The following is a 27,764-nucleotide window of genomic DNA, read 5'->3' on the forward strand; positions in this document are numbered from 1 at the left end:
GTCTGATTCATTGCTAGTTCCATACTGTTTCAAAAGCATCTCTAATGGCTCTCTGGGGATTGGATCACTCACAGAATTTGTAATAAAATATATAGCCTCTCCAGTTTTTGCTGGTCAGGTGCTCCATGCTGCAAACCCCACCCCTCTATCCCCGACTGCCTTTTGTGCTAATTGGACCCTCTGTTGGCATTCTCAGTGGAGAGGCCAATGATTGAATGGGCCCTGACGTGGAATTAACTCCATAGAGATGGTTCCTCAAGGGTTAAGCCACATTGGTCAAGTTGCCGGTGAAGTTTGTGCTACACCATTGCCTCTACTGTACGTTTTCTATAGATACAGGACTTGTGTCTCTGGGGCTGTCACTCAGCATCTTATATGAGCCTTAAATTCACGTAACTTTCTGAAAGGTTGAAAAAGCCCCGTGTTCAAGGAGAGAGCTAACTGTAAATGCATCAGTACATGGGAATAGGCTCTCATCATAGCTGTCAAATTTCAAAGGTAAAAATGTTCAGACTGTCAAATCCGTTTTGTGTGGGCTTTCCTAGCCTTGATGAGGAGAATCAGGGGGTGAGTTAACTACTATTTAATATATAATCAAGAACTATGAAAAAGCAGAAGCTATGATTAATATTTAAAAGAACTCGCCTCAGTATAGACACCAGTTCTCTTAATTGCACTTTCCAAGCTGTCCTCTTTATTCATTTCTTTGCTCTCTTAACCTACTTTAAATTTTGATTCCACCCAACACACCCAATGCTCAGTGATTCAGTAGGAGGAAAAAATGTGCCCAACAGTAAATGAGCAATGTGGTGGTGGGCGTTGATGTTAAATTGGTCGCGTCAGTCTGAGACGCAAGAGGACAAGTAACTCGTGGTAGTTACTGTGCTCTCTTGTTACAGAGGAAGGATGGTTTTGTGGCTAAGGAAGTGGGAGTCGAGTTCTGCATTCAGTCCCTGGCTCTGCTCCAGATTCTCTGGACCATGAGCAGCTCCCTTGATTGCTCTGTTGCTCAGATCCTCATCTGTAAATTGGGAGTGGCAATGACTTTCTTTCCACCCCACCCTTTCTTTATCTTGGGCAAACTTTTTAGCCCGTGGGCCACATCTGGGTATGGAAATTGTAAGGCGGGCCATGAATGCTCCTGAAATTGGGGGTTGGGGTGTGGGAGGGGGTGAGGGCTCCACCTGCGGGCTCTAGGGGGGCTGGGACCGAGGGGTTCGGTGGGCAGGAGGGGGATCAGGGCTGGGGTAGGGGGTTGGAGTGTGTGTGTGTGGGGGGGGTGAGGGTGCTGGGGGTGCAGGAGTGTGCTCTGGGCTAAGATCGAGGGGTTCGGAAGGCAAGAAGGGGATCAGGGCTGGGGCAGAGGGTTAGGGTGCGGGAGGGGGGCAGGGTGCAGGCTCCGGGCGGCGCTTACTTCAAGGAGCTCCCAGAAGCAGCAGCATGTCCCCCCCCCCCCCCTCCGGCTCCTATGCGGAGGCGTGGCCAAGTAGCTCTGCACGCTGCCCCATCCACGGGCGCCACCCCGCAGCTCCCATTGGCAGCGCTTGGGATGGGGGCAGCGTGTGGAGCCCCCTGGCTGCCTCTACGCGTAGGAGCTGGAGGAGGGCATGCTGCTGCTTCCAGGAGCTTCACGGAGCTGGGCAAGCTCCCACAGTTGGAGCCTGTAAGTGCTACTGTAGTACAAATACTAAGAAAGTAAGAAATGGCCATAATAGGTCAAACCAATGGTCCATCTAGCCCACAATCCTGTCTTCCGACAGTCACCGATGCCAGGTGCTTCAGGGGGAATGAACAGAACAGGGCAATCATTGGTGGTCCCCTGTTGTCCCATCCTAGCTTGTGGCTGTCAGAAGTTTAGGGACACCCAGAGCATGAGGTGGTGTCCCTGACCATCTTGGCTCATAGCCATTGATGGACCTTTCCTCAATGAACTTCTCATTCTTTTCTGAACCAAGTTATACTTTTGGCCTTCACAACATCTCCTGACGATGAGTTCCACAGTTTGACTGTGCTTTGTGTGAAGAAATGCTTCCTTTTGAGGTGACCAGAACTTCATGCAGTTTTCAAGGTGTGGGCATACAATGGAATTACATAGCGGCATTATTTTCTCTTATTATCTATCCCTTGCTAACATTCTGTTAGCTTTTTTGATCGTTGCTGCACATTGAGCGGATGTTTCAGAGAACTCTCCACAGTGACTCAAAGATCTTTCTTGAGTTGTAACAGCTAATTTAGACCCCATCATTTTGTATGTAGAGTTGCCTTTATCAACATTGAATTTCATCTGCCGTTTTGTTGCCTAGTCACCCAGTTTTGTAAGATCCTTTTGTAACTCCTCTCAGTCAGCTTTGGCGTTAACTCTTTTGAGTTATTTTGTATCATCTGCGGACTTTGCCACCTCACTGTTTATCCCCTTTTTCAGATCATTTATGAATAGGTTGAATAGCACTGGCCCAGTACAGAGGAGGACCCTGCTATGTACCCCTCTCCACTGTGAAAACTGTCATTTATTCCTACCCTTTGTTTCCAGTCTTTTAACCAGTTACTGATCCATGAGAGGACCTTCCCCTTTATCCGATGACTGCTTACTTTGCTTAAGAGCCTTTGGTGAGGGAGCTTGTTGAAGGCTTTCTGAAAGTTCAAGTACACTATATCCACGGTCACCCTAATCAACATGCTTGTTGACACTCTCAAAGAATTCTAATAGATTGGTGAGGCATGATTTCCCTTTACAAAAGCCATGTTGACTCTACCCCAACAAATAGTGTTCATCTGTGTCCGATAATTCTGGTATTTACTGTAGTTTCAACCAGACTGCGCAACCTATTCAGACACTAACCAGAGTTAGTTAAAAGCCAGGAAAGTTAACTTCCTTGTACATGTTAAAGTTTAGCAGCTGAAATGAGAACAAATTGTCCACTTCACATGTTTTCCTGGGAAAAGGCTTAAGAGTCACTACAGAGGTTTTTTATATAACATTAAAAAAAATGGATGGACAGTTAGGTGTTTAAAATCAGATCTTTTAAGACTTTGGGTGTTGGCATTTGATACAAACTTTGAACCTTTTGAAATGTGCATCTCCTGCTAGTCTCTAAAGCCACTAGCTACTGCAATTCTGGTGACAGGTGGTTTGAGTGTTGGCACCTTTTAGGTACTTGTGGTTACTCTCTCCCTACACTTAAGTCTGCCACAGTGTTCAACTACCTATTACCTGAAATCCATCTCTAGGCCATGGTAAGGCAGCATAATAGGTCTGAGGCTGGAAAAGAGCAAACTGGGATTTTCACTGGAAGTACAAAATAAACTATTCCTGGGTTATTGTTAGCTGTACTTCTCAGTGCTCATATTCATTTGACTTGCTAACCAAAGCCACTTGTAGTGTAATTGTATCTCTCAAGCTAAGGTTGCAGAGAGAACTGGCCTGCTTTTGGGCTAGCGCTGGGCACACAGCTTAAGATAGACTTCTCTAATTGTGTCTGGGTATCTTGTTTTCAAGACTTTTAGCAGGTATCTTGGTCTTTCCATCACCTTGGAAAAAGCAAAACATTCAGAAATGGGTTTTGGAAATGTTTTAAGGGAATGGAGTTGAGGTGCCCACTTTTGCATAACTTGGCACATGTGGAAATAGGTACAAATTGCTACTCGTATGTCCCTTTGGGTGTATGTAGCACATCCTGATTACAGGCTGCAAATAGAAAATGCCTCTCTAAAGTGTGTCCTCTGACTTTAAACTGGTGTTGCATTGCGAGAGGCCATGTCTACACTATGGGCACTACAGAGGCAAAACTACGGTGCTGAAGCTATGCCACTGTAATGCTGTAGTGTAGACGCTTCCTACAGCAACAGAAGGGGTTTTACTGTCACTGTAGGTAATCCACCTCCCCGAGCGGCAGTAGCTAGGTTGATGGAAGCACTCTTCCATCTTCCTACCTGTGTCTACACTGGAGGTTAGGTCTGCATAGGTTTGGCTCTCAGGGATGTGAGGTTTTTCACACCTCTGAGCAGCATAGCTATGTTGATCTACATTTTATATGTAGCCCAGGCCTGAGACTGCACAATCTATTCAGACACTAACCAGCATTACAGTTAAAAGCCAGGAAAGTTAACTTCCTTGTACGCGTTAAAGTTTAGTAGCTGCAAGGGGAACAAATTCCCAGGAAAACATGTGAAGTGGACAAAAGGCTTAAAAGTCACTACGGCAGTGTTAAATTTTGTTTAGCTTTTGTCAGAAGCTGTTTTGTTTCTCAATTTACTCTTCTGGCACCATTCCACTTGGCAAAGGGTTGTTACTTTGCTGTGCCAGAAGCTATATTGACTGAAAATAGCCTGCTTTTCTGAGTGGAGCTATTGTCTTGAGAGGTTGTGTACTAAACAGTTTTCATCTAGAGTGGATTCCTTTTCTAGTCCCAGGAAAAGAAATTACTGGCATCAGATTGCAGTTAGCGCTCCATTTTGTGCTGTCTCTGTTTATCCCTTTGTGGTGATAAAACTTCCTTAATTTAGTTCTTCTGCATCTGTTGTTGGTCAAACTGCAAAGAAAAATCACAAGAAATGTGTGTTCCTAAGTTAAGTGTTGTCTGTATCTAATAACTAGCAGAGACTCTTCACGGACTCTGTGGACTAGACAGCTAAATTGCAGTGCTGGGAAGAGACCTAGTTTTTCTAAAGACGGGTTCACATGCTGATTCCACTTATTTGGAGTAAGTAATAGAGGCACGCCGGCCTATTGCCTGCTGATTGACATTCAGTTGGTCTATTGTGGAGACGTTAACAGTGGCCATTGGGAGCTGGGGAACACGTTGTTTAGAGGACATGGTTTAAAATACAGGGCGAGCCGAATCCTGCTTAAAGATGGCTTGGAACACTTCTGTAGATTTCTCTGCTGGATACTACTGTAAACTAACTTTGTTTTCTTCGTATAAACAAAGATTCAACTTCTTCCAGTTACACTACACATGACCGTGATTCTTAATATGAATTTTTCGAAGTCAGTTTGCTTTTCACATGATCCGAGAGGCCATATCTTGATTTGCAGTGATTCAAATGCTTTATACTACCTGAGAGCTCGGATTCCCAGTTTTTAAACTGTCTAAAGCACTAATCTGACAGTTCACATATTGGCTGCTAAGATCGTGTGGGGAAAGACTTTCAAAGCTGCTTAGTTGGGAAAATTCATTGATCTCACCAAGTCCTGTTCCTGAACTGGCGAACAGAGAAAAAGAACATGGTACGGTATACCTCTGCATGCTTAAGATATGAATGATGAAACCACCAGGAGAAACTAAAAATAGCATTTTGCCGTTGAACATCAGCAGAAAAATTGTTCAAGGCTGAAGCTCAGGATTGGGACCCAGGCCTCCTGGATTCTGGTTCCAGCTCTGCCCCTTAGTTCATGTGACCTCAAGTAAGTCACTGCACCCTCTCTGCCTGTGTCCTCAGCTGTAAAATGGGGTCACTATGGTAATCTACCTCACATGGGTGTTGTGTGGTTTAATGTACTGTATTAAAGCGTGTAAAGAACATGACATCTGATGAAAGACTCATAGACTCATAGACTTTAAGGTCAGAAGGGACCATTATGATCATCTGGTCTGACCCCCTGCATGCTGCAGGCCACAAAACCGTCCCTACCCTTCCCTTGACTCTGCTGATGAAGTCCCCAAATCCTGTGTCTTGGTGACTTCAATTGGCAGAGAACCCTCCTGCTAGCGATCCCTGCCCCATGCTGCGGAGGAAGGCGAAAAACCTCCAGGGCCTCAGCCAATCTACCCTGGAGGAAAATTCCTTCCCGACCCCAAATATGGTGATCAGTAAGACCCCGAGCATGTAGGCAAGAGTCTCCAGCCTGACCCTTGTTAGCCATTATACTATTTACCTGCTATTGCTCAGTATTCCTCAGCTAATATGTTTTACCATTAAACTATTCCCTCCATAAACTTATCTAATTTAATCTTAAAACCAGACAGGTCCCTCGCCCCCACCGTTTCCCTCGGAAGGCTGTTCCAATATTTCACCCCTCTGACGGTCAGAAATCTTCGTCTAATTTCAAGCCTAAACTTCCCCACTGCCAGTTTATATCCATTCGTTCTCGTGTCCACATTAGTACTAAGCTGGAATAATTCCTCTCCCTCCCTGGTATTTATCCCTCTGATATATTTAAAGAGAGCAATCATATCCCCCCTCAGCCTTCGTTTTGTCAGACTAAACAACCCGAGCTCCTCTAGTCTCCTTTCATACAACAGGTTTTCCATTCCTCTGATCATCCTAGTGGCCCTTCTCTGCACCCGTTCCAGGTGCAGAGAATGTTTGAGCGTCTTGCAGAATGGATTTGTTTGGCGTGCATGTTAGTTTAGACTGTAGTTGGTTGTCCATTCACCTTCTGGAAAAGATGATAAAACCCCACCATCCCTGTACTTCCCCTATTATCCCCTGTCAGTGTAGCCTAATGTACTTGTCGCTTATGGCAACTCGTATTCCTCCCTTTTACATCTTTAATATGTGTACAGATGGTAGGGCTTGGCTTTCCAGAGGGGCCAGGGAAGTTTGTCTCTGATACTGGAGACACCAATTGCTATTTTTGTTTAAAGTGCTATAGGGATCTTTAACTTCCACAAGGGCCCTCATCAGATCCAGCCACAGAGAATACCAATGTCTCATTCAAAAGCCGACACAGCCAGCAGTATGGGCCACCTCGATCTATTTAGGCATAACTTGAGTCCCACATCCTTCTGGTTCAGTTGCATGATTGGTATCAACTGAGCCATAATGACACTTTCGCTGTTCAACTACTACTGTAAGAGGGTTTCTCTGGCTGTTTACTTGTTACTTTGAGCTCCTTCCTTATTTTTTTTTCTTCAGATAGATTTGTTCTCTGCTGAAAAACAGATGGGGGGGGGCGGGGAAGGGTCATCTAGGTCAGAAAATGCAATGAAATATGTTTGTTCCCCTCTCCCTTCCCCACTGGAAAGTGGATACATAACTGCTTATTCCTGTTTGTCGGGTGCTGTGAGACAGGCCAAGCTACAATCCGTTCCACCTTTCGCCTTTGAACAGGCAAAGACAACGATTGTTCTTCCTGTGTCAAGTATGAGCTTACAGTGGGGGGTCTCTGAAATATTTCCACAGGTCGCCTGAACTGGTGGGCTAACGTTGATCCCAGCTGCCAAAGGCTACTTCCTTTGGCGACGACAGGCGACGGGAACTGCCTGCTTCATGCTGCCTCCCTGGGTAAGACCTCAAAACAATTCATGGTGAAGTGAAGAACAGTCGTGACTGATCCGTTTTTGACACTTGGGTATCAACAGATGCAGAGAAGTTTTGCAGGCACAACTTCCAACCGCTCACTTGATTTTTATCTCCTCCCTTAACAGCATAGCATGTTATAAAGGACATAAAGAGGGGTCATCAAAGGAGAGAAATAAAACTTGCTACATTTCAGAGAGGGAGATGATCTAAGAACAGGAGTAGGAGTCAGGAATTTGACTTCCAATCCTAGATTTGTAGTTTTGGGCACATCCCTTCAGCTCTCTGTGCCTCCATTTTCCACCTGCTTCACAGGAGGGTGACACAACTAAAGTTTGAAAGGCCCTGTGTAAGTGTGTGTGTTATTCCCTTCTTGAAAACCTACGTAGTCCAGAATAACCTAGGATGGGGCAGTGAATTCTGGTTTGTGCACCTGTCTGCCTTTTTCTGAACCCACCCCTAGAAGAGATTTATTCTTTCCCCAACAGCGTTAGTCCTTTCAGGATGATGCAAGCTAAGCCTGTCTTTCATTTTTAATGGGCTTGGGGTTTTTTCAGTCAAAGGATTTGTATTGTCAGAGTAATGAGGTAGATATGCAGCTGTGGGGAAGTTATGGGTGATTCTCTGAACTGGTGTTTCCATGAAAGACTGAACTAAGAGCAGAAGGGAATAAAAAGTTCCTATTGTGCCAACATCCCTACTTGAGAAGGATTATTTCTTTTTTTTTCTTTTAAATTTTTTTTTAAAGCGAAGCATGTAGCATTTCCCCACTTTGTCCTAGTCCCATTATTTTAAAACTCCTGGTTCTCCCCATCCCACTGCAGTGTCTCTATTTTTAGACATGGATTTCTGAACGAAATGTATGAAGGGTAAAATATGTTCTCCCACTATGAAAGTAGTTTTTTGGTAGTAAGTGAATATCCTTAGCATTGTTTAGAACAGGGGTGGGCAAACCATGGCCCGGGTGCCTCATCTGGCCCTCCAGACATTTTAATCCGGCCCTCGAGCTCCAGCTGGGGAGCGGGGTCGAGGGCTTGCCCTGCTCTGCACAGCTCCCAGAAGCAGCGGCATGTTCCCCCCTCCGGCTCCTAAGCGTAGGAACAGCCAAGGGTTCTCCGCGCTCTGCCTCTGCCCCTGCCCCAAGCGCCTCCCCTGCAGCTCCCGTTGGCCAGGAACCCTGGCCAAAGGGAGCTGCAGGGGCGGCACCTGCGGACAGGGCAGCGCACAGAGCTGCCTGGCTACGCCTCCGCATAGGAGCCGGAGGGGGGACATGCCGCTGCTTCTGGGAGCTGCTTGAGGTAAGCACTGCCCAGAGCCTGCAACCCTGACCCCCTCCTGCACCAGCCATGATCCCCGTCCCACCCTCCAAACCCCTCGGTTGCAGTCCGGAGCACCCTTCTGCACTCCAAGCCCCTCATCCCCAGCCCCACCCCAGAGCCCACACCCCCAACCGGAGCCCTCACCCCTCCTGCACCCCAATCCCCAGCCCCAGCCTGGACTCCTCATTGCTGGCTCCACCCCAGAGGCCTCATCCCCTTCCGCACCCCAATTTCGTGAGCATTCATGGCCCGCCATACAATTTCCATACCCAGATCTGGCCCTCGGGCCAAAAATTTTGCCCACCCCTGGTTTAGAAAATAGTAATGTTATGTTGAAATAATGTAGCTTGAGGTTTATAGTCAAACTTGCATAAAAATCACAGTGTTCAATATTTTATCACCGTTGCGGTGAGACTCAGATCTCAGGATAAGATTGTATGGACTTGATATGTGGCATGAACCGTGCCTGCCACCAAGGTTTGCAAAAGCAAGCTGCTGAAGGCTTCTTTGGACTAGGTTAATGGTTATGACTTCCATAACTTCCAGAGAATAGGTGATATCTCCATAGGGCCAAATTAGCTGCAATTTAATAGCGGTGAACAGCTTTTGAATTGTGGGCTTTCAGATTGGGGTGGGACAAGCTAATAAAAATAGTGAAGGAGAGAGCATGGGTAATAGAGAACAGTAAATGTTTTGCATCCCAAGGCATTGGCTTCAGCGGACCAAAGGGACTTCAATGCTGGGGAGTTGTATAAACAGGGGACCCTCTTCTGCTTTAGGGTAGCTTATCCTCTGGTTTTAGTCCATTTTATGCAGAGAGAAAAGGATAGTCTAGTGGTATAGGAACCTAGCCTGGGCCTTTGGAGATCCAGGTTCAATTCCTGCTCTGTCCCAGACTTCTTGTGTGGTCCTGGGCAGCTCACATAGTCTCGCAATGGCTCTGTTCTCCATCTGCAAGATGAAGCTAATAGCAAGAATGCTGTGAGGATAAGGACGTTAAAGATTGTGAGGTGCTCAGATTCTCCAGATAAGCACCTAAGATATCAGAAGCTTGAGAATACTTGTCTCTAGCCTTCCCTCTGGCAAAGCTTACTGTATCTACCAGGGGAATTTAAAGTAGCAGAACCACCCATTCCTTCCCCACACATGGGATGCTGCCTCCTGGACTGGGACCATTTTAGAAGCCCAAGTTTTAGTCCCCAGTGATCTAATCTCCTGAATGTTGCTATAATATTCTGACTTCAGTGAAGTCAACAGAAGTGGAGTATTTCCTATATGGGACTGGTGCCGTTCATAAGTAGTGAAGCCAGCCTGCCTCATGTAAATAGATGTTATCCTGGCCCCTTGATTGATTTCAAGTAATTTATGGACACAATACTTTACTATCATTGAGTTTTTTGGTATTTTAAATTAAAAGTGGCAACTTTAACTCGAACGTCCGTATTTGTGTGCTACAGAAAAATTCTGTACAGCTGTTGTGTTGTGGATAAGCTAGGGGCTTGGGGTCAGGATTCCTGGGTTCCATTCCTAACTTTGTCACTGACTCTCTTGAGATGTCCTTAGGCAAGTCACTTTATCTACCTGCCTTGGTTTCCCCATCTGTAAAATGGGGATACAGTAGAACCTCAGTGTTACGAACACCAGAGTTACGAACTGACTGGTCAACCACACATCTCCTTTGGAACCAGAAATACGCAGTCAGGCAGCAGCAGAGACCAAAAAAAAAAAAGCAAATACAGTGTTAAATGTAAACGGCTAAAACGGAAAATTAAAAAAAAGATTTGACAAGGTAAGGAAACTTGCTGTGCTTGTTTTGTTTAAATTAAGATAGTTAAAAGCAGCATTTTTCTTCTGCATAGTAAAGTTTCAAAGCTGTATTACGTCAATATTCAGTTGTGAACTTTTGAAAGAACAACCATCACCTTTTGTTCAGAGTTACGAACAACCTCCAGTCCCGAGGCGTTCGTACCTCTGAGGTTCTACTGCACTTCCCTACTTCACAGGGCTGTTGTAAGGCTTTAGTGAGACACATCTTCAGAAGGCAGAGGCTGGAGAAAGGCCAGCGGCTATTAATACTTTTTCCTTCCTCCCCTCCCCCATGTAGGTATGTGGGGTTTCCACGATCGAGATCTCATGCTTCGCAAATCGCTTTATACCTTAATGGATAAAGGTGTGGAAAGGGAAGCCCTCAAGCGGCGGTGGCGATGGCAGCAAACACAGCAGAACAAAGAGGTAGGAGAAGGAATTAAGACTGAGTTCTTAGTTATGACTCGAGGAGGCATGTCCAGGCACAATTTTAGATGGTTCTGGGAGCTGCTTCCTCTTCTGGGGAAAGCTTTGCTTTTTAAACATTTAATGTGAATTTTGGGCAAATCCATAATGCACAGTGAATTGGCTCGCTCCGAAGGGAAGTAGCCATCCATTTTCAGTACAGTTGTGAAACTTTTAAAGAGATTCTTTTCATATGGTAAGGACGTTCTGTTAACTTATAGCTGTGTTAGCAGTATTGGTGTACGTTGTTGTTCCTGATGTGTTAGGTTCCCAAGTGAGATCCAGTATAAATAGGATAATACAACGTGACTGTGAAAGCTCATACTTCCCCATATTGTTAGATTACGATTTGCTGCAGCCATTCCTACTGTGCCTCCATTAGGGATCACATCCTGTCCCTACCAACAAAACAGTTCTTTCAGAGAAAAGAAACGCATCATATTCTGTGTAGGCTTCTCTTGTGATAAGATCAGAGAGACACTTCTCAGTCGGAGCGCTGTGTGGACTTTACCACCAAAAAAGGAAATTCGCACTCTCACCACATTAAAAGACCATTACAGTTGTGACACTAGCCCAGGAAAGCAAGGACGTATGTTTGTCAGGGTGGAAAGTTACCAGATGTCCTTGAGTAGCTAGTTAGAATACCATTGTGTTTAGGTGCTAAAGAACACAGTACGTTTTCCTTAGAGCTGTTTGATTCTTTTAAAAGGTCATTAGTAAATAAGACTTTAAGATTAATATTTCCCGCTTTAGAAAGAGAGCCATCCTGGTTAAAACTGAATATTTAAAAACACAAATTGACTTTTCATCATTTAATGTTAAAAGCATAGGTTTCAGCACCTCATCAGTCTGTGGCATCTGAGTGCTGTCTCCAGCTGTAGACGGACAATAAAGCACAATTATCCGGTGTGCTTTAATGACCTCTAGTGTTATGAAAGACAGGCTTGTGCTAGTCCCTTTGTTTGGAAGATCTGTCTGACCGTTCACCTGGTGACTGACTGACATTCCAGAGTTCAAGTGATGGCTGCCACTAGTTCTTATGTTCATGAGTAAAAGCCCTAGTAGAATTGGGGAAGCATGTTATCCAACAAGCAAAAACATTCTTTGGGTGTAGAGTAAGATACTAAAATAGCGTTGGTATCTCTGAGTGGAGTGACTTCATTTCAGTGAAAGTGGAGCATCCCGTTGGAAATATTAAAGGTGCAGTTGAACTGTTGACTTGTAAGTTAGGGTTTGGATTAAAAAAGGTTAGTGGTGCAAACTCCCCCCTATCCCCAAAATAAACTCACTGTAATGAGATGTACATTGTAGATGCACAGTGAATTGTGCCGATCTGCACAATTTAAGCTCTTCCCCCTCTTTACATGCTTAGCTCAACTGTGAAATACTTAACAATGTTGACGATTAAATGATATCATCGTTATACTTCTGAGTGAACACCTCCCCGAGACCAGCAGGGGCGGACATCGCTGCGTTGGTTCCTCTTGGTTCACATTTTGAATGATTTCATAAGACTAGTGATTTAATTTTCTAAAACTGAAGCTCCGATTCTGGAGCACAAGATAGCAGAGAGGTGTGAATACACCATGCAGTCCCCCATTCCAGTCCTGGGAAATTGGATTTCTGAAATCTGATTTAGTAAGTTTGGCATAACGTCTTGTGTAGTCTAACTTCAAAATCAGTCTGACTTCTTTTTTTTGTGTTTTGTTTGGCGATGTGATGGTTTCTGGTACTTTTTACCTTAAATTGTCCCTCTTTGTGGGCATGTTGGATGTTAACATAGCAACATACGAGCTTCAGCCAAGAGGGCTGATTGAAGATTCCTTATTCCCAAAATGAACAGGAGTACTTGTGGCACCTTAGAGACTAACAAATTTATTAGAGCATAAGCTTTCGTGAACTACAGCCCACTTCTTCAGATGCATACAGAGTGGAATAAATATTGAGGAGATATATATATATATATAAAAAAAATAAATCTCTAATAAATTTGTTAGTCTCTAAGGTGCCACAAGTACTCCTGTTCTTTTTGCGGATACAGACTAACACGGCTGCTACTCTGAAACCTATTCCCAAAATATAACTCTTACTGAATGATATAATTCTGAAAACCACAGCTAAAGAAAACGTAGTCAAGATGGCACCTGTGTAATGCCATTTGCCAATAATCTTTTTAGATTATCAGCTTTTCAGGGCAAGGATTGTGCTTTCATATGTGTTTTGGCCAATAGGGCACCAATCTCTTTTGGAAGACCCCATGATATTTCAGAATCGTGCTGTATATCATGTGAGACCAATCTGTGCTGATAACTGAAATGAAATGAATAAATGAAAGCACTAGAGTAGTGTGTGCAGACTAAAATGAAAGTGGGACTGAAAATGTAAACTCAGTTTAATGGTAACACCTCGAAGAATCAATAATATCTGAGAATCATGTGGGACCTTTCTGGACACTTTGCTGCTGGCTTTCTTGTTCAGTAGGAAGGGAAGGTAAATTGCTTTCTAAAGCAAAACATGCATGTCTGCTAATCCAGTTATAATTTCCTGCTACCTTCTCTCATCAATAGGTTATGCAATCCTTTATGCTTAGAATCAAGATGCCTCTGGTGTAATTTGGGGATATTTAAGTTTTATTCCAATTCTCTGGCTTTAAATATTGGTTCATATTTCCAGTGCATCAGAAACGTATTATCTTTCACATGAACTGTAGATTCTGATTCTAACCATATTAGGAGTTCTGGTTACTTGGTATACCTCCAGATCATATCACTGTACACTCTTTTGCATGAAATCTATCTGTAGCCTTTGCAAAATTCTGTAGAGAAATCGATGCTGGGGCAAATTAAAGCAGCTTGCTTCAGCGAGTTGGTAAACCCTTATTCTGTGTGGGTTTTTTGTTTTTTGTTTAGTCTGGCCTCGTTTACACAGAAGAGGAGTGGCAAAAGGAATGGAATGAGCTAATCAAACTTGCATCCAGTGAGCCCCGCATGCATTATGGTACAAACGGAGGCAACTGTGGAGGGTAGGTAGAAGACAGCTGTGTAAAGATGACAGATGCCACAGGGGGTTGGCGGCCCAGTCAGATAATTCAGTAGTCTTTTGTTTTTCTTTTCCCCCTGAGATGCCCTCGGTTCAAAAACAAAATAGTTTAGTGGTCTCGTAAAACTCACTGGACACCATCGGTGCGTGACTTGCAGTAATTACTTGTGGGGAGCTCAGGACTGGGACCAGAAGGTGCTGCAGGCGCATCCCTCCTTAAACGGTGAACTTTTGGGGCAAGGGGTCATCTTTTTATGGTGTGTATGTACAGGGCCGAGCACAATGGTCCATGATGGGGAGCCTCTTCAGTGCTACTGGCAGCAGTGCCTCTCTGTGTACTCTGGTTCTAGCCAGCGCTTTGTCTCACTAAAACTTACTCAAATGCATCTGACGCAGTGGGTATTCACCCACGAAAGCTTATGCTCCAACACGCCTGTTAGTCTATAAGGTGCCACAGGACTCTGTTGCTTTTAACAGATCCAGACTAACACGGCTACCCCCTGATACTTCACAAATACTAGCGAAGGGCTTGTCTGTACAAACATTTAGTCCGCAGCAAGCTGGGGTATGAATCTACGGTGTGTTAATGCCCATCAGCAGGGTCTGCACAGACAGGCTGCGGCAGGCTAGAGCAGGTAGATTCACACCCCAGCTTGCCATGAATGAATTGTTTATGTAGGTGAGCCCTAAATCTAAAATATTTATTTATCCTCACTCATGAGTAAGGCCCAGATGAATTAGTTGATGCCCTCTAGTGTTTGTACAATTCTCATTTATTGTCTGACCTCTCAGCCAGATGGCAGACTAAAGTAAAAATAGCCACACACCAAGTTTAACAAAGAAGAGGAAAGAAATTTAATCTTCTACGTATTTGTGTTCCTAAGGATTAATGTCTCTGCAAAGGCTACCATGAAATCCTTGTTATGTTCTGATGGTGGAGCACGCTTTCTCTTCACAGTACACACATTTAAGGAGGTGTGTTTCTCTAGTTTAGAGGGATCTTGTTGACTCACAACTCGTGTTTGTGTAACCTTGTCCCAGCCTTCTTCTGCATGGGAACACTGGGGCTTCAGAATGAGCACTGCAGCACCAGACGTGTTGATGCTCCAGGTGGCAGGGAAGTTCGTCAGCACTACAGCCCTCTAACTGGTCTAGGGATTGGCTGTCTGCCTCCATTTCCCATCTGAAAAACAGGAATAATCGCCACCTTTGAGATCCTTAGGATGAAAGGCCCTTTAGAAGTGCCACGTCTTAGTATTATTGGAGATGAGTCATTGTCTCGTCGTTTGGATTTGGATCCATACTGGCCCAAAGTTCAAATCAGTTTAGTCGCTGCTTGCCCCATCTCTGATCTAATATAATAATATATGGAGATAGTTCTATCTCTTAGAACTGGAAGGGACCTCGAAAGGTCATCGAGTCCAGCCCCCTGCCTTCACTAGCAGGACCAAGTACTGATTTTTGCCCCAGATCCCTAAGTGGCCCCCTCAAGGACTGAACACTCAACCCTGGGTTTAGCAGGCCAATGCTCAAACCACTGAGCTATTCCTCCCCCCATCTGATATTAATATGAGCTATGCGGATGCTTGATATACACTTTGTTCAGAGTCTGTTTGTAAAGCAAGCGATTTAAAGGTGAAAGAGGTGAAGGGCTGATCACATTTCTCTTCATTATTTCCAAAGTGTTGACAGCTCTGAAGAGCCAGTATACGAGAGCCTGGAGGAATTCCATGTCTTTGTTCTTGCCCATGTGCTGAAGAGGCCTATTGTAGTAGTGGCAGACACTATGCTGCGAGACTCTGGGGGAGAAGGTAAGTCCCACAGATCTGCAGTCCCCTTCGCTCCACTGCCAAGCTGCTTTTATTAATTCAAATGTATGTGGTGCAATTTAGTGGAATGCTTCCTTCCTCCCTTCACTCAGTTCCACAGGGGCTTTTTGTACCTTGAAATTGACAAGGAGAAAAGATGCATTGCGCTGGCTCTGGGTTATGCAGAGCTGCCGCAGTGAACCAGTTTGGTTCCGATGGAAGCTCTAAGGCATACCACAAACACCTTATAATGTGAGGTCTCAAAGAAGGCATTGAGACAGCATGTACGTGATGTTATTTTCCAAATTCTTTGCCCCCATGTACTCCTGTGCAGAAGGGAAATTCCACTCCCCGTGAACATAATTTTCCACTAGCAGACTTTTTCATTTCCTGTCAGAAAAGATGGATCAATTACTGATCTCGTGTGTCTAAGTTTTGGGTGTTTGTGGAAGAGAAAAGAAGGGCGCGTAGATAAATTTAATTCCGCAATGGTGCACCTCTGATTGTTTTCATCCTTTCTAATGTGGTGGTGTCTGTTACCTCCTCCCCGGTAAAATAATTTAGATAGATGGTTCTAATGTGAAGGTGAAAGTTGAGGTGAAACAAGTTGGCTCGGTCTGTCAGAGGTTGCAATACAAATGGTTCTTAATAACCTATTCTGAAAAATAATGCAGTATAAATTCTTTTCAGCATTTGCTCCTATACCGTTTGGAGGCATCTATCTGCCCCTGGAGGTTCCAGCCAACAAATGTCATCGCTCTCCTTTGGTATTGGCATATGATCAAGCCCATTTTTCTGCTCTAGTATCCATGGAGCAGAAGGAACCCACAAAAGATCAAGGTACCTCATAAGGTTTCTGATTTTTGATTTTCACCAATTAACGGCCCAAGACAAAAAAAGTCTGTTTTTTTTTTTTTTGGTTTTGTTTTAAATCCAGTAGACACAGGAAAAACACCGGAAATGGTTACTTGTGTCAAAAGGCTTGTCTTCATGGAACAGTCATGTGGGCCATGGGGTGGGGGTGATTTCTAGAGAGCACTAGTGTATTGCATGTTAATTGGTCCATGTAGACCCTGCTGGTGCGCATTAAAGGTTCCCTAGTGGGGTATGTTTGAAACAGTATTATGTTAAAGCACACTAGGGAATGTTGTGAACAGATTACTCAGTACAGTTTATACAAAGAGCCCTGGAAAAAAACTAATTTTTAGACATCTACGTAGAACTTAAAACACGCCTCCACCATCCCCAAATTAAATTAATAAACCCTGAAAAACAGGATCTCTATTTATCGAACAAGACCGGTGACTTTAAGTCGTGAGCAATAAGGCTGCCTGGTGGCCAGTCTAAGAGACGCTACAGATCCCAGGCCGTGGGCATGTTTTGGCATTGCACAAGCCACCCTCAAAATTGACACCCTCCTCAGTAGTCAGTCAAAGGCTGAGCCAGAGAGACACTGAATCACTGACTGCGAAAGGTGACCCTCCCAGGGATAGGGTCTGGACACTGGCGGGCTGGGTGATATGAAGGAAGCTTATTTTGTCCTACTGTGTAGATAAACATTTGGCTTCACCCTCCAGAGCTTTTCACTAATACTCTCTTCGCTTTCCAAAGAAAACGATGCCCCGTCGAAATAGTAAACGGTGATTTGCCGTTTCTGCTCCCCACGACCTCTGTCCACTTCCACCTTGTTGGCCAGGCCTTTGTCCTTTCTGGCCCTAAACAAGCTGCCGTTCCTCTTTCCATCACAGCGGTGATCCCTCTGACTGACTCTGAACACAAACTGCTCCCTGTGCACTTCGCTGTGGATCCTGGGAAAGAATGGGAGTGGGACAGAGATGACACTGATAATGTCAAACTAGCAAGGTGAGTTCTCAGCTGGAAATCAAACTGCCTGACTGCAGCTGCTCTGTCGCCTAGCATCCCCCAGCTAATAACGGAAACTTTAATTACTAGCGTCTTGTTTCAAACTTGTGCTTGGTGTGTGAAAATCATCAATAGAGATGTAGCAGCCCTTTTTTCTAATGCTATCAATTATTGTAAGGCCGTGAGACTGTGGGGAGAAGTATTTAAGATCAAAGTACTTAAGGTAGGCGCAGGTTTATGTAGGTTATATGGAACATGTAACCTCTCTGAAGTTATAGATCTAGAGCTGGTAGAAAATTTTCTAGCAATGTATTTTCAAGGGCCAATTGCCTTTTGACCAAATAGACATTTTTGTGAAAAATGGCTTTTGACTGAAAGCAGTCATATTTTTGTGGAGGGAAACACTTATTTCCCAACCAGTTGTATTTAGATTTTTTTCTGTGATACCTGCTTCAGGAATAAGTGCACATCATGTACAAATGACTGGCCTTTTAACATTAATACAAAAATAATCCTGTATGCCAAATGAATACAGAAAAATATTTTTGAATTTGGCCACATTTCACATGCAGTAATTTAATTTTACATCATTACAGTACAAAAGTTTCTGATACTAAGGGTATGTCTTCACTACGATTTATCGCGTCTAGTCTAGACGTGATAAATCGATCCCCGAGCGCTCTCCCGTTGACTCCTGTACTCCCTCTCGGCGAGAGACGCAGGCATTGTTGACGGGGGAGAGGCAGCAGTCGACTCACGACGGTGAAGACACCACGGTAAGTCCAGCTAAGTACGTCGACTTCAGCTACGTTATTCACGTAGCTGAAGTTGCGTAACTTAGATCGACTACCCCCCAGTGTAGACCAGGCCTAAGAATCTCATTGAGGACCTTGGAAGCTTACAGAAAACTCAATGACACTAGTTAACTTTCTACAGCTCAGTCTTGTGTCTATTCTTGCACAGGCTTAAACAAGCCTTATTTTATTCAGTTCCAGAACTTCAAATGGGTTTATTTTTAAAGGCCCCTCTGCTGGACAAAATTAACTAACCTTTTGGTCTTTAAGACCCTTTAAGTGTGGTCAAGTGTCTTAACATTTTACAGTCTCGTAAATTTCAGCCAGTTAAAGGATAGAGCTCTCCTGAATAATTGAAGGCACGATGTATTTGTTCTTTGACTTTGCACGTGCATGTTTGCTGTAACCTAATCCTTGCTTCCTCAGGATCTCTTAGGTGATTTGTTAATTTCATAGGAATTTATCCCCTGGTATGCCAAAGAACAACATAACTCCCCTTTCTGTGTAGGCAGGAACAGAGCCATGATATGTCTGCATGCTACTAAGGTTGAGTTAGAATGCTGGATGATGCTCAAATTTCTCTTGTATTGCTGCTGTCTCTTAAAGGGACACAGACGATAGAAATCAGTATGCAGGAAATTTATGTGACCACTTCACTTTTTCAGCTTCAGTTAACTGAGATCATTGTGGCCAATATTAAGCTATTTTCTTTTATGGAAAGAATATGTAGCATTTGTTTGTTTCACGTTATGTAAAATCAGAAAAATGTAAATGATTTCCAAAGAGACGAGAAAATTGTTGCCTTTTTTTGTTGATAAAAACTGCTGATAAAACTAACGTTTTTAGCGCGTGGTCAGTTTTCCTTTCTGGTTCTCAGGCACTAGTTTTGTCCAAGTTTCTGCAACTGCAGAAGAATCTGAATTTAAAAAGTTCAGTGAAATAACTTTTACAAATCTAGTGTGAACAGAAGTGTTTTTCAGAAATTCCTTTTACACAAAACCTGAATAAGGAGCTTAAATTAAGCTGATTTTTCCAGTTAACTTTTTACATAAATGCTAGTCGTATAAGGAGGAAATTCATATTAAAAAAAGTGCAGGTATCACTCCAAAACAGTGGTTCTCAAACTTTTATGCTGGTGACCCCTTTCACATAGCATACCTCTGAGTGCGACCCCCCTCCCCCATAAATTAAAAACACTTTTTATATATTGAACACCACTATAAATGCTGGAGGCAAAGAGGGGTTGTGGGTAGAGGATGACAGCTCGCGTCCCCCCAGGTAATAACGTCACGACCCCCTGAGGGGTCCCAACCCCCAGTTTGAGAACTTCAAAATATCTTTTGATCCAGTTATTACATTATAAAAATTAGCCAGCAAGTTTTAATAGAAGAAAAAGGCAATTGAAATGTAATTAAATCTCCATATATGGAAAATAGAACCCCAGTTACTAAAATGATCCTGGATTGTTACTTTGTTTCATATCTTTTTTTTTTTTTCAGTGTGACATTATCGTTGGAAGCAAAACTACATTTGCTGCACAGTTACATGAATGTTAAATGGATCACCTTGCCCTGTGAAATGCAGGTAAAGAAACAGGAAATATTTTTTACTCCTTTGAACACAGTCCTGCTTCCTTCCCACAGAGGACTAGACAGGGGATGGACGTTTGCTTTCATTCTTGTACATTTCTTTAACCTGCCATTAGAAGGCCTGGCTGTCCTTGTTTTGCTCAGAAAGAGCAGAGAAATGCCGTGCAGATGGACCTCTTGGATTCTGTGCACACTTTAGTAATAGTTTACGTTAAATGTTAAAGATCTCAATACACAGAGCCGATAATTCAACCTACTGCACTACAGGAATAGCTCAGTGGTTTGAGCATTGGCTTGCTAAACCCAGGGTTGTGAGTTCAATCCTCGAGGGAGCCATTTAGGGATCTGGGGCAAAAATCTGTCTGGGGATTGGCCCTGCTTTGAGCAGGGGATTGGACTAGATGACCTCCTGAGGTCCCTTCCAACCCTGATATTCTATGTTCTGTACACTGCTGGAGCTGGACACTTGCTTTCCAGCAACCAGAAAGTGAATCAAGATATTAAGGTGATACAGCTGTAACTTCAGGGCCTTAAACCTTAAGGGATCATATGTAGTGTTCTGAATACTTCAGCATACTTCGGAAATCCCCATGCTGTCATCTCACCAAGTCACGACAGCTGCATTAGCAGTGAAAACATGGCTTAGATTCTTCCAGGTTCATAGATATTATTTTTTTAAAAGGAAGTTATGGGGTTGGTAATTCAGGACCTGGAATGACTCCTCCAAATTCCGTGTGAACTGTTAAATTTCAATTTGGATCATTTCCAAGAACAAGATGCTGCCATGGTCTGTATGGAAAAAGCTCAAATGACTGCATTTAAAAGTAATGGTTTTCCTTCTGTCCCCATTTCCCCCCCCCCCTTCACCCCCCCTCCTTCTCCCCCATAGATTGTCCACAATACTTGTGAGTCTAAATCCTCATCTGCCATGATGGCCCCAGGTCATTACAAGTAAATGACATTAGTGAACTATGGGGGTATAGTGCCCCCTAGTGAAATGGGCCGCAGGTCTGAGCTTGAGCAATATCTACCATTTTATTGTGGTGTCTTTTTGATTGTGTCAAGTATCAGGGGGGTAGCCGTGTTAGTCTGGATCTGTAAAAAGCGACAGAGTCCTGTGGCACCAGACTAACAGAAGTATTGGAGCATAAGCTTTCGTGGGTGAATGCCCACTTCATCAGATGCATGTGGCGATTCTTGATGGTGGTTACTACTTCCAGAATCCCAGCATTCAAACGACTGCTCCTGTGTCCCATACAGACACACTATAAAGAACCACCCCACTATACTCCCGGATTGTTTTATTAGGTGGGCTACATACATTCCTGCATTTGTCCATTGTGGTGACCTTCCTTGCAGCCTATGAGGGCTATTTCCAGAACGCATCCAAAACAGCTTTTGTAGCTGGCCAGCAGGAGATAGGTCACCCCGGTAGAGCGCACTGACACTTCTAGTTAAGGTCTTGCTTGCCCCCATTTAAATCTTGCACTAAGTTGCTGCATCTGCGGAGCCTACTTGGTAAATGTAACGTTAGGGCTGAATTTTAACTGAGCAGGGGCCTGCAGACAGTGATGTACGTGCAGCCTTGAGACTCGGCATGCCCCTCTGCGGCTCCTGTCTGTGGCTTTTGGGGGAGCCAGCTTTGGTGTGGAAAAGGCTCCCCCTGGTGCATGTTTAGGCCTTTCTTGTGAGCACCTGTGTGCTGCATCCACTCAGAATTTGGCCTGAAGACCTAACTGCTGAACTAATTGGCTTTCTCTAATGGTTGCTTTCTTTCTCCTTAGGCCCCTCTAGCCCAGCCAGAATCCCCTACTGCTTCTGCCGGAGATGATGCCCGCTCAGCGGCGGAGTCCGGGGAGTCGGACAAGGAATCCGTCTGCAGCAGTACCACCAGCAACGGTGGCAGTAAGAGCAGCAAGGACAAGGAGAAAGAGAAGCCGAAGAGAGACCGAGAGAAGGACAAAGACAAGGAGAAAGAGAAGAAACGGGCCGACTCGGTTGCTAATAAGCTGGGCAGCTTTGGCAAGACTTTGGGAAGTAAGCTAAAAAAGAACATGGGCGGCTTGATGCACAGTAAAACCATCAAAGGAGGCGTGAGCAACGGGCAGGGGGAAACCTTGGAGAAGAAGAAGAAAGGATCCTTAAAGTCGAGGAAAGGCAGCAAAGAAGAAACTTCCCAAGGGGATTTGTCGGTCTCTGCTGAGAAAACCTGCCCAGGCCAAGTGACCGCAGAGAAGCAGTCGGATCCCTATAAATACAGCAATGACGTGAAGCTTGGCTTGAGCATCCTACGAGCCGCCATGCAGGGCGAGCGGAAGTTTATCTTCGCTGGCCACCTCAAGACCAGCCACCGGCACCAGTACCAGGAAGAGATGATCGAGAGGTACCTTTCCGATGCCGAGGAGCGCTTCTTGGCCGAGCAGAAGCAAAAGGAGGCGGAGAAGAAGGCCTTTGCGAACGGCGCCGCAGCCAAGAAGCTGGAGCCGGAGGTTAATCTTCACAAAAGCGAGGATGTGCTACTGAATCCATCCTATCCCCAGTTGGCTCCTAGTTACAGCATCCAGACCTCGGAGCAGGCCATAGGAGCTAAAATGACAGCTTTTCCTTCCAGCTACTCAGGGGTCTTTACCATTCCCCGGCCCGCTGTGGTCAACTGTGTAGAAGGCGCACATCCCCCCAGCTATCAAGATACCCGGAGGCAGGTAGCAGGTGGGTCCTGCAGCAGCCTTCCTCCCTATGCTACCTTACCCAGACATTGCACTCAGGGGCGGCCTCACCCATACCAAACCAGCCCTTCCCACCTGGGAAGGTTCTCCCCAACCGAGATGGATGTACCCCCAAATTACCCCGTCGAGTGCGACGACCCTCCCTGCGCGCCCCCCCACAGCAACGGCTCCAGGGAACCCCTAGAGCAGGACAGCTTGCCGAAGGGAGCAAACGGGGACAAAAGCAAAAGCCGAATACTTTATAACGTTCAGCAGACCAAATGCAAGCAGCCGAACTGCAGTTTTTACGGGCATCCGGAAACTGGGAATTTCTGCTCCTGCTGTTACAAAGAGGAACTGAAACGCAAAGAAAGGGAACGAGAAGCACTAATACACAGGTTCTGAAGAGTATGGCTCGCGCTGACATTTGGACCCATGAAGTATGGGGAATGCAATAATCTTCTTTTCCATGCTCCTCTCTCCCTCTTCATAGGAGGGTGGGGATGGCTGGCTGGCTGGGGTGGCAAATGTGATTCCACTACAGTGTTAGAGTGGGGATCCATTTAAAAGGAGGCGGGGGAAAAAAACAAAACTTTCCTTCCAGGAGACTCTGAAAGAGAGAGGGGGATGCTATCAAACAGGTTTCTTCTGGCAAAGGGTGACTAAGATTAGCAAGCCCCTGTAGGAGGCATGGTTGGGTCAGAGCACATGATGAAGCAGGGAGTAAGACCCCAGGTTCTTAAAATGATCAAATCAACAAGACCAAAGCTTTAAGTGAAGGCACGTGGAGAATACCATGACTGTGTCCTTTTAGTGGGATTCCAACTTAAACTAATTTAAAATCGCTTTTCAGAGGAGTTAGCAAAACAGCCCAGCAATTTTAGTTGAAATATCCTGGACCTTTTTAATAAGAGATTTTAACATGGTTTTTATTCTTTGCTGGTACTGAAAAGAATTGAAAGTTGGAAATGGACCGTTTCAGTGTAGTGGCTCTGAGGGGGGCCCTCTCCTCAAGACCCATCTCCATCCGATGTCTTCTGAGCGTGCCTCTTAGCAGCAGTTCAGGACTCTAACCTTTAGATGGGCTTGACTATATTTTTTAAATTTTATTTTTAAACTTTTTGTGGGGGTGGGAGGGCGGCAATACCAAGCGTTTGCGTTTTCTTACAGAAGTACTGTGCAAAACCGTTCTGTTACTGATACAGTCAAACCTACTTAGTAAGAATCAATGTGAAAATGAAGTTGGTGTCTCCACCCAGCAATAACCATCAGTGTGGAGAAGTAGAAGTAGAAAGGACGTGTCAAGCGCCCTGCAGCGCTGGAAGCTAAATCTATACCAGTTTGCTGCTATTTTAACACACACGCACTCACGCTCTTTCTCTCTCTCTCTCTAACTTGGTTTTTCTACTTGAGCAAGTTGTTTCTATACTACCTCTGTTCTGCTGAATAGCATTAATTTGGCTCTATTTTGCTGAGCCATAGCTGACTTTTGAACAATGGGGAATAAAGATATTTTTTGATAACAGGGCTAAAGGAGCTGTAATAAGTAAAGCAGAGCTATGACTTAATTTTAAACACACTTTTATTACATGGTCCACAACTTTCCCTCCCCACCTTCCCTGAGTCCCCTGCAGCATTAGGGTCGGCATAACTTTAGCACTGCAGTGTTTGCACAGACATTTGTAACTGTAGAACCCAAACTGGAGCTGTCCTTATTCCAGTCTTGTACAGAGCAGGGTCAAACATTTGAAATAAAATTTGAATCATAGTGATAAATTAAAAGCTTTACAACATTCCCTTTTTGGTTTAAGAAGGCGTAACTATGCAATTATTTTCCATTTTAAGTCTGCTCATCGTCCTTAACTTGGGGGGAGGGAAGGATCAGCAAAGAAGGTGAAAGTATACTTATACTGGAAAATGACCTTCGAGCCTTATTTTCATTTACACACAGGCTGTGTCTGAACACACAAGTTGCACCAGTTTAACATAAGTGTGTTTTAAAGGACTGATTGATGCCTCGTCTATAGGGAAAAGTTGTACCAGTTTAACTCAAGGTGTGCTTTTAAAATGGATGGACTCTCCTCCAATTAGGAATCCGCTTAAGCTAAACCGAAAGAAGCCGCTCTTAAACCAAAATAAGTGTCCACCCAGGAGTTTGCACTAGCGTAACTAAACTGATTTGTTAAACCAGTGTAACTTTCTTGCGTAGATAAGGTTTTATTTAAAATGGTGCTAACCCCCTGTGGATATTATTTTGGCTGGAATGCCTTTTTTCTATTTAGCTTAAACTTCTTTCTAACTGATTGAAGCTAGAATCAATCATAGATTGATGCCAAGTGACTGTTGATATGAGTGTCCACTTGGCCTCTTCCACTGGTTTCACTAAATTGATTTTAAATCACACCTTTAATTAAACTGGTGCTGCTTTGTGTTTAGACAATCAGAAGCCCCTGTACACAACTGTGGCAGCGTAAAAGGCCCTATAAGTAGAGTAACTAATTGACGGATCCCAATTTACACTGCCAGAGTGGTATTTCCGAGCGTGAGTGTAACAGAATAATGCCCCAGGTGTTTAGTTTGAGTGTTATATTCTCATCGTGTTTCCTGGCTGCCTTTTTCTTTCCCAGGAACCAAAACAGCAGCTCCACATTTCCTATGCTGATAAAACATCAGCCTTCCGTCTTGTATCCTTTTCTAAACAGGGATTCGTATCCCATTCTGGGCTGATTCCAATATGCTATCAGCATTGTTCCATCCAGACCAGACTGATGAAAGAATAATGGCTGTTCTCCCTTTTATCAGGTAAACGAGTCTGCAGCATGCTTCATGAGGATGATGTAAGCCAAGGGTTTTCAAAAGTGCCTAGTGATTTTTGGGCACCCAGCCAAGGCCTCGTTCTCAGAAGCTCTTTCTCAAAGTCAGACCCCTCTAAGGTGTCTGAAGTTGGGCCCCCAAGACTTGAGACTCAAAAGCACTAGTTGCTTCAGAAAATCTTAGCCACACAGAGTAAATTGAAATTAACCAACCGGTTTTAAGGCAACTTCACTTATCTTGTAGGCTGACATCCACACACGCAATACTAGTTAAAAATAACAGACTAGCTAGGAAGATGCGAGCTACAAACACTGAATCAATTCACTCTTCTAAAAGAAATTCATTTGAAATCTCTTCAGCTTTTGCTACAAAGATTCACTGCTCTTACTTTATTCTTTTTAAAAACAGCTTAGCTGGGTGCTTTAATTCTCCAGTGGCAGCGTTCACTGACAGTATATTCTTATTAATGAAGTTTGACTGTATTGTCATCCCTCTCCGAAGACTGTTTGAACCCAGCTTGCTGTACTGTGGTGTGAATGTAAATCTGTACATAGTGGATCGGAGTCTGAAAGCGTGGAAGAGAAACACACAAAGTCAGACTCTCATATGCCAGGATCCGATTGTTCAGTAGTTTGGCAAAGAGACAGTGGAAGTTTAGCAGGTGAAGGGCAAGTTTCCTCAAACGTTTGTTCTCCCATTTAACCCAGCTCTGCAATTTTTGCACAAGAAGAACTCCCTTTGGAGCTGAGACTGCAGGATGGGGCCCTGACCACAGGCTGCTGTGTGTCGTCCGTTATTAGACAGAGGTTTCTGTAGGATCTTACCCTCGCAGTCAGTTTCTGGCATCTGCTTGTCTGCCATTTTTATTGCAGTTTAGGTCTAGTTCATAGCTTTTTTTAAATCAAAAAAGAAAAATTTGAACTTCAAACAAAGTTAAGTTTCCGATTAAAAAAAAACTTGAAGAGTATATTTTCTATAAACCACAGAGTTTCAACTATTACCCTGAGCAGAACTGATTCCAAAGCTTTCTTGCCTTAGCTATGTCATCATGAATTGACTAGAGAGGTATCGATTGAATTTCTTTAGAGCTGCTAGGATTTATTCAGGTCATTTGTTTCCTTATAGTGAAAGTTTTTTTTCTTTTGAAAAAGGGATGATTAAATATAAATTTTATATTTATTGAAAGACAGTATTAACCCTCAGTTTTCCTTTGCATAAACATACCGAATCAATTGCCCACCCAGCATTAAACTTCCTGTGGTGGGGCTGAGTATTTTACGGTACTTTATTTTTTTAAAGGGGGCGGGAGGGGTTGGGGGGGTGGGAGGAAGGAACAACAGCAGTGTGGACTCCAAAGCACCTTTGTTTTACAATGAGCACCAAACGCTCCGCTCTTCCAAGAACCAAACGGGAGGGGGCTTTTCCGGGGTCTGGGCTGGCCCGGCAGGATGCACACGCCCCAGAGGCAGAACAGGCTCCTGGAGGACTTGCGTAAGAGACGGAAAAAGGGGAGGATGCCATTTGATTTGGTCTTAAAACAAGTGCACTTAGTGGTGCAGTTGGAAGAAACGTTGCTTGCTGTCGAGACCTGGATATTCCGGTGTAGTCTCTTATTCTGCACTGTCCTGGCTCCTGAGAGAGACTAGAGGCTTTTTTATAGGTTAAAATATGTAATGAACCATTAAAGAGCATTTTAACTGTGTGACACCTTTGTTTTACACTCCAGCTCGGTTGCAGGGGAAGCACCGTAGGATACATCGTTTATAGTATTTCACCTACTAGACTTTAATTCTACACGCCTTGCTGCATCATTTGATTTTAAAGAGCAACTTTTAGAGCCATGGATGGGATTTGCAGGCCTGGAGAATCTCCATAGAAAGGTTTGGCACATAGCCTGGTTTTCACCAGTCCTACGAGAAGTGACCTGAATTAATTCTTCAATTGCTTATTGACAAAAAACTTTTTTTTTTTTTTTTAATTTAAATATTGGGTTGGCAACTGTTTACTCTAGTTGAAATGCACTGCTGTAATGAACACTAGATGGCGCTTTGTAATCAGTCTTATTACACGGTATACTTTCATTTATGCTGCCGTAGATTTCACTGACCAATAAAAAAGAAAAGTTCAACTAACAGCCGCCGAGGAGCAGCCATGGCTGTTTTGTCTGCTTCTTTCTTGGATTGCTAAAACCAGCTCTGAGGGATGCAACTTTGCAACTACACAAACCAAACGGCCTGTGTGGGCGATTATTTATTGGTATTGCAGGAGAGCCCTAGTTATGCTTCAAAGAGTCCTGTGGCACCTTCTAGACTAACAGATG

At 44.1% G+C, this 27,764-nt stretch overlaps 1 protein-coding gene across 3 annotated transcripts in view; it reads left to right on the forward strand.

Moving 5' to 3' along the window:
• The window catches only part of OTUD7B (OTU deubiquitinase 7B), a 72,865-nt gene extending 45,289 nt beyond the window's left edge, over positions 1–27,576 (forward strand). For 2 of the 3 annotated variants that reach the window (XM_005293647.5, XM_042843309.2), the window contains 8 exons: positions 7,126–7,227; positions 10,666–10,793; positions 13,742–13,854; positions 15,555–15,682; positions 16,370–16,519; positions 17,428–17,542; positions 19,836–19,920; positions 21,710–27,576. In XM_005293647.5, the coding sequence (XP_005293704.2) occupies positions 7,126–7,227; positions 10,666–10,793; positions 13,742–13,854; positions 15,555–15,682; positions 16,370–16,519; positions 17,428–17,542; positions 19,836–19,920; positions 21,710–23,035 (2,147 nt within the window). In that variant the 3' untranslated portion in view covers positions 23,036–27,576. The remainder of the gene's footprint in view (positions 1–7,125; positions 7,228–10,665; positions 10,794–13,741; positions 13,855–15,554; positions 15,683–16,369; positions 16,520–17,427; positions 17,543–19,835; positions 19,921–21,709) is intronic. The other variant, XM_042843310.2, reaches the window with a different exon arrangement.
• The last annotated feature ends 188 nt before the right edge of the window (positions 27,577–27,764 follow it).

This window comes from Chrysemys picta, chromosome 20 (assembly GCF_011386835.1).
Source record: "Chrysemys picta bellii isolate R12L10 chromosome 20, ASM1138683v2, whole genome shotgun sequence".
NCBI lineage: Eukaryota > Metazoa > Chordata > Testudines > Emydidae > Chrysemys > Chrysemys picta.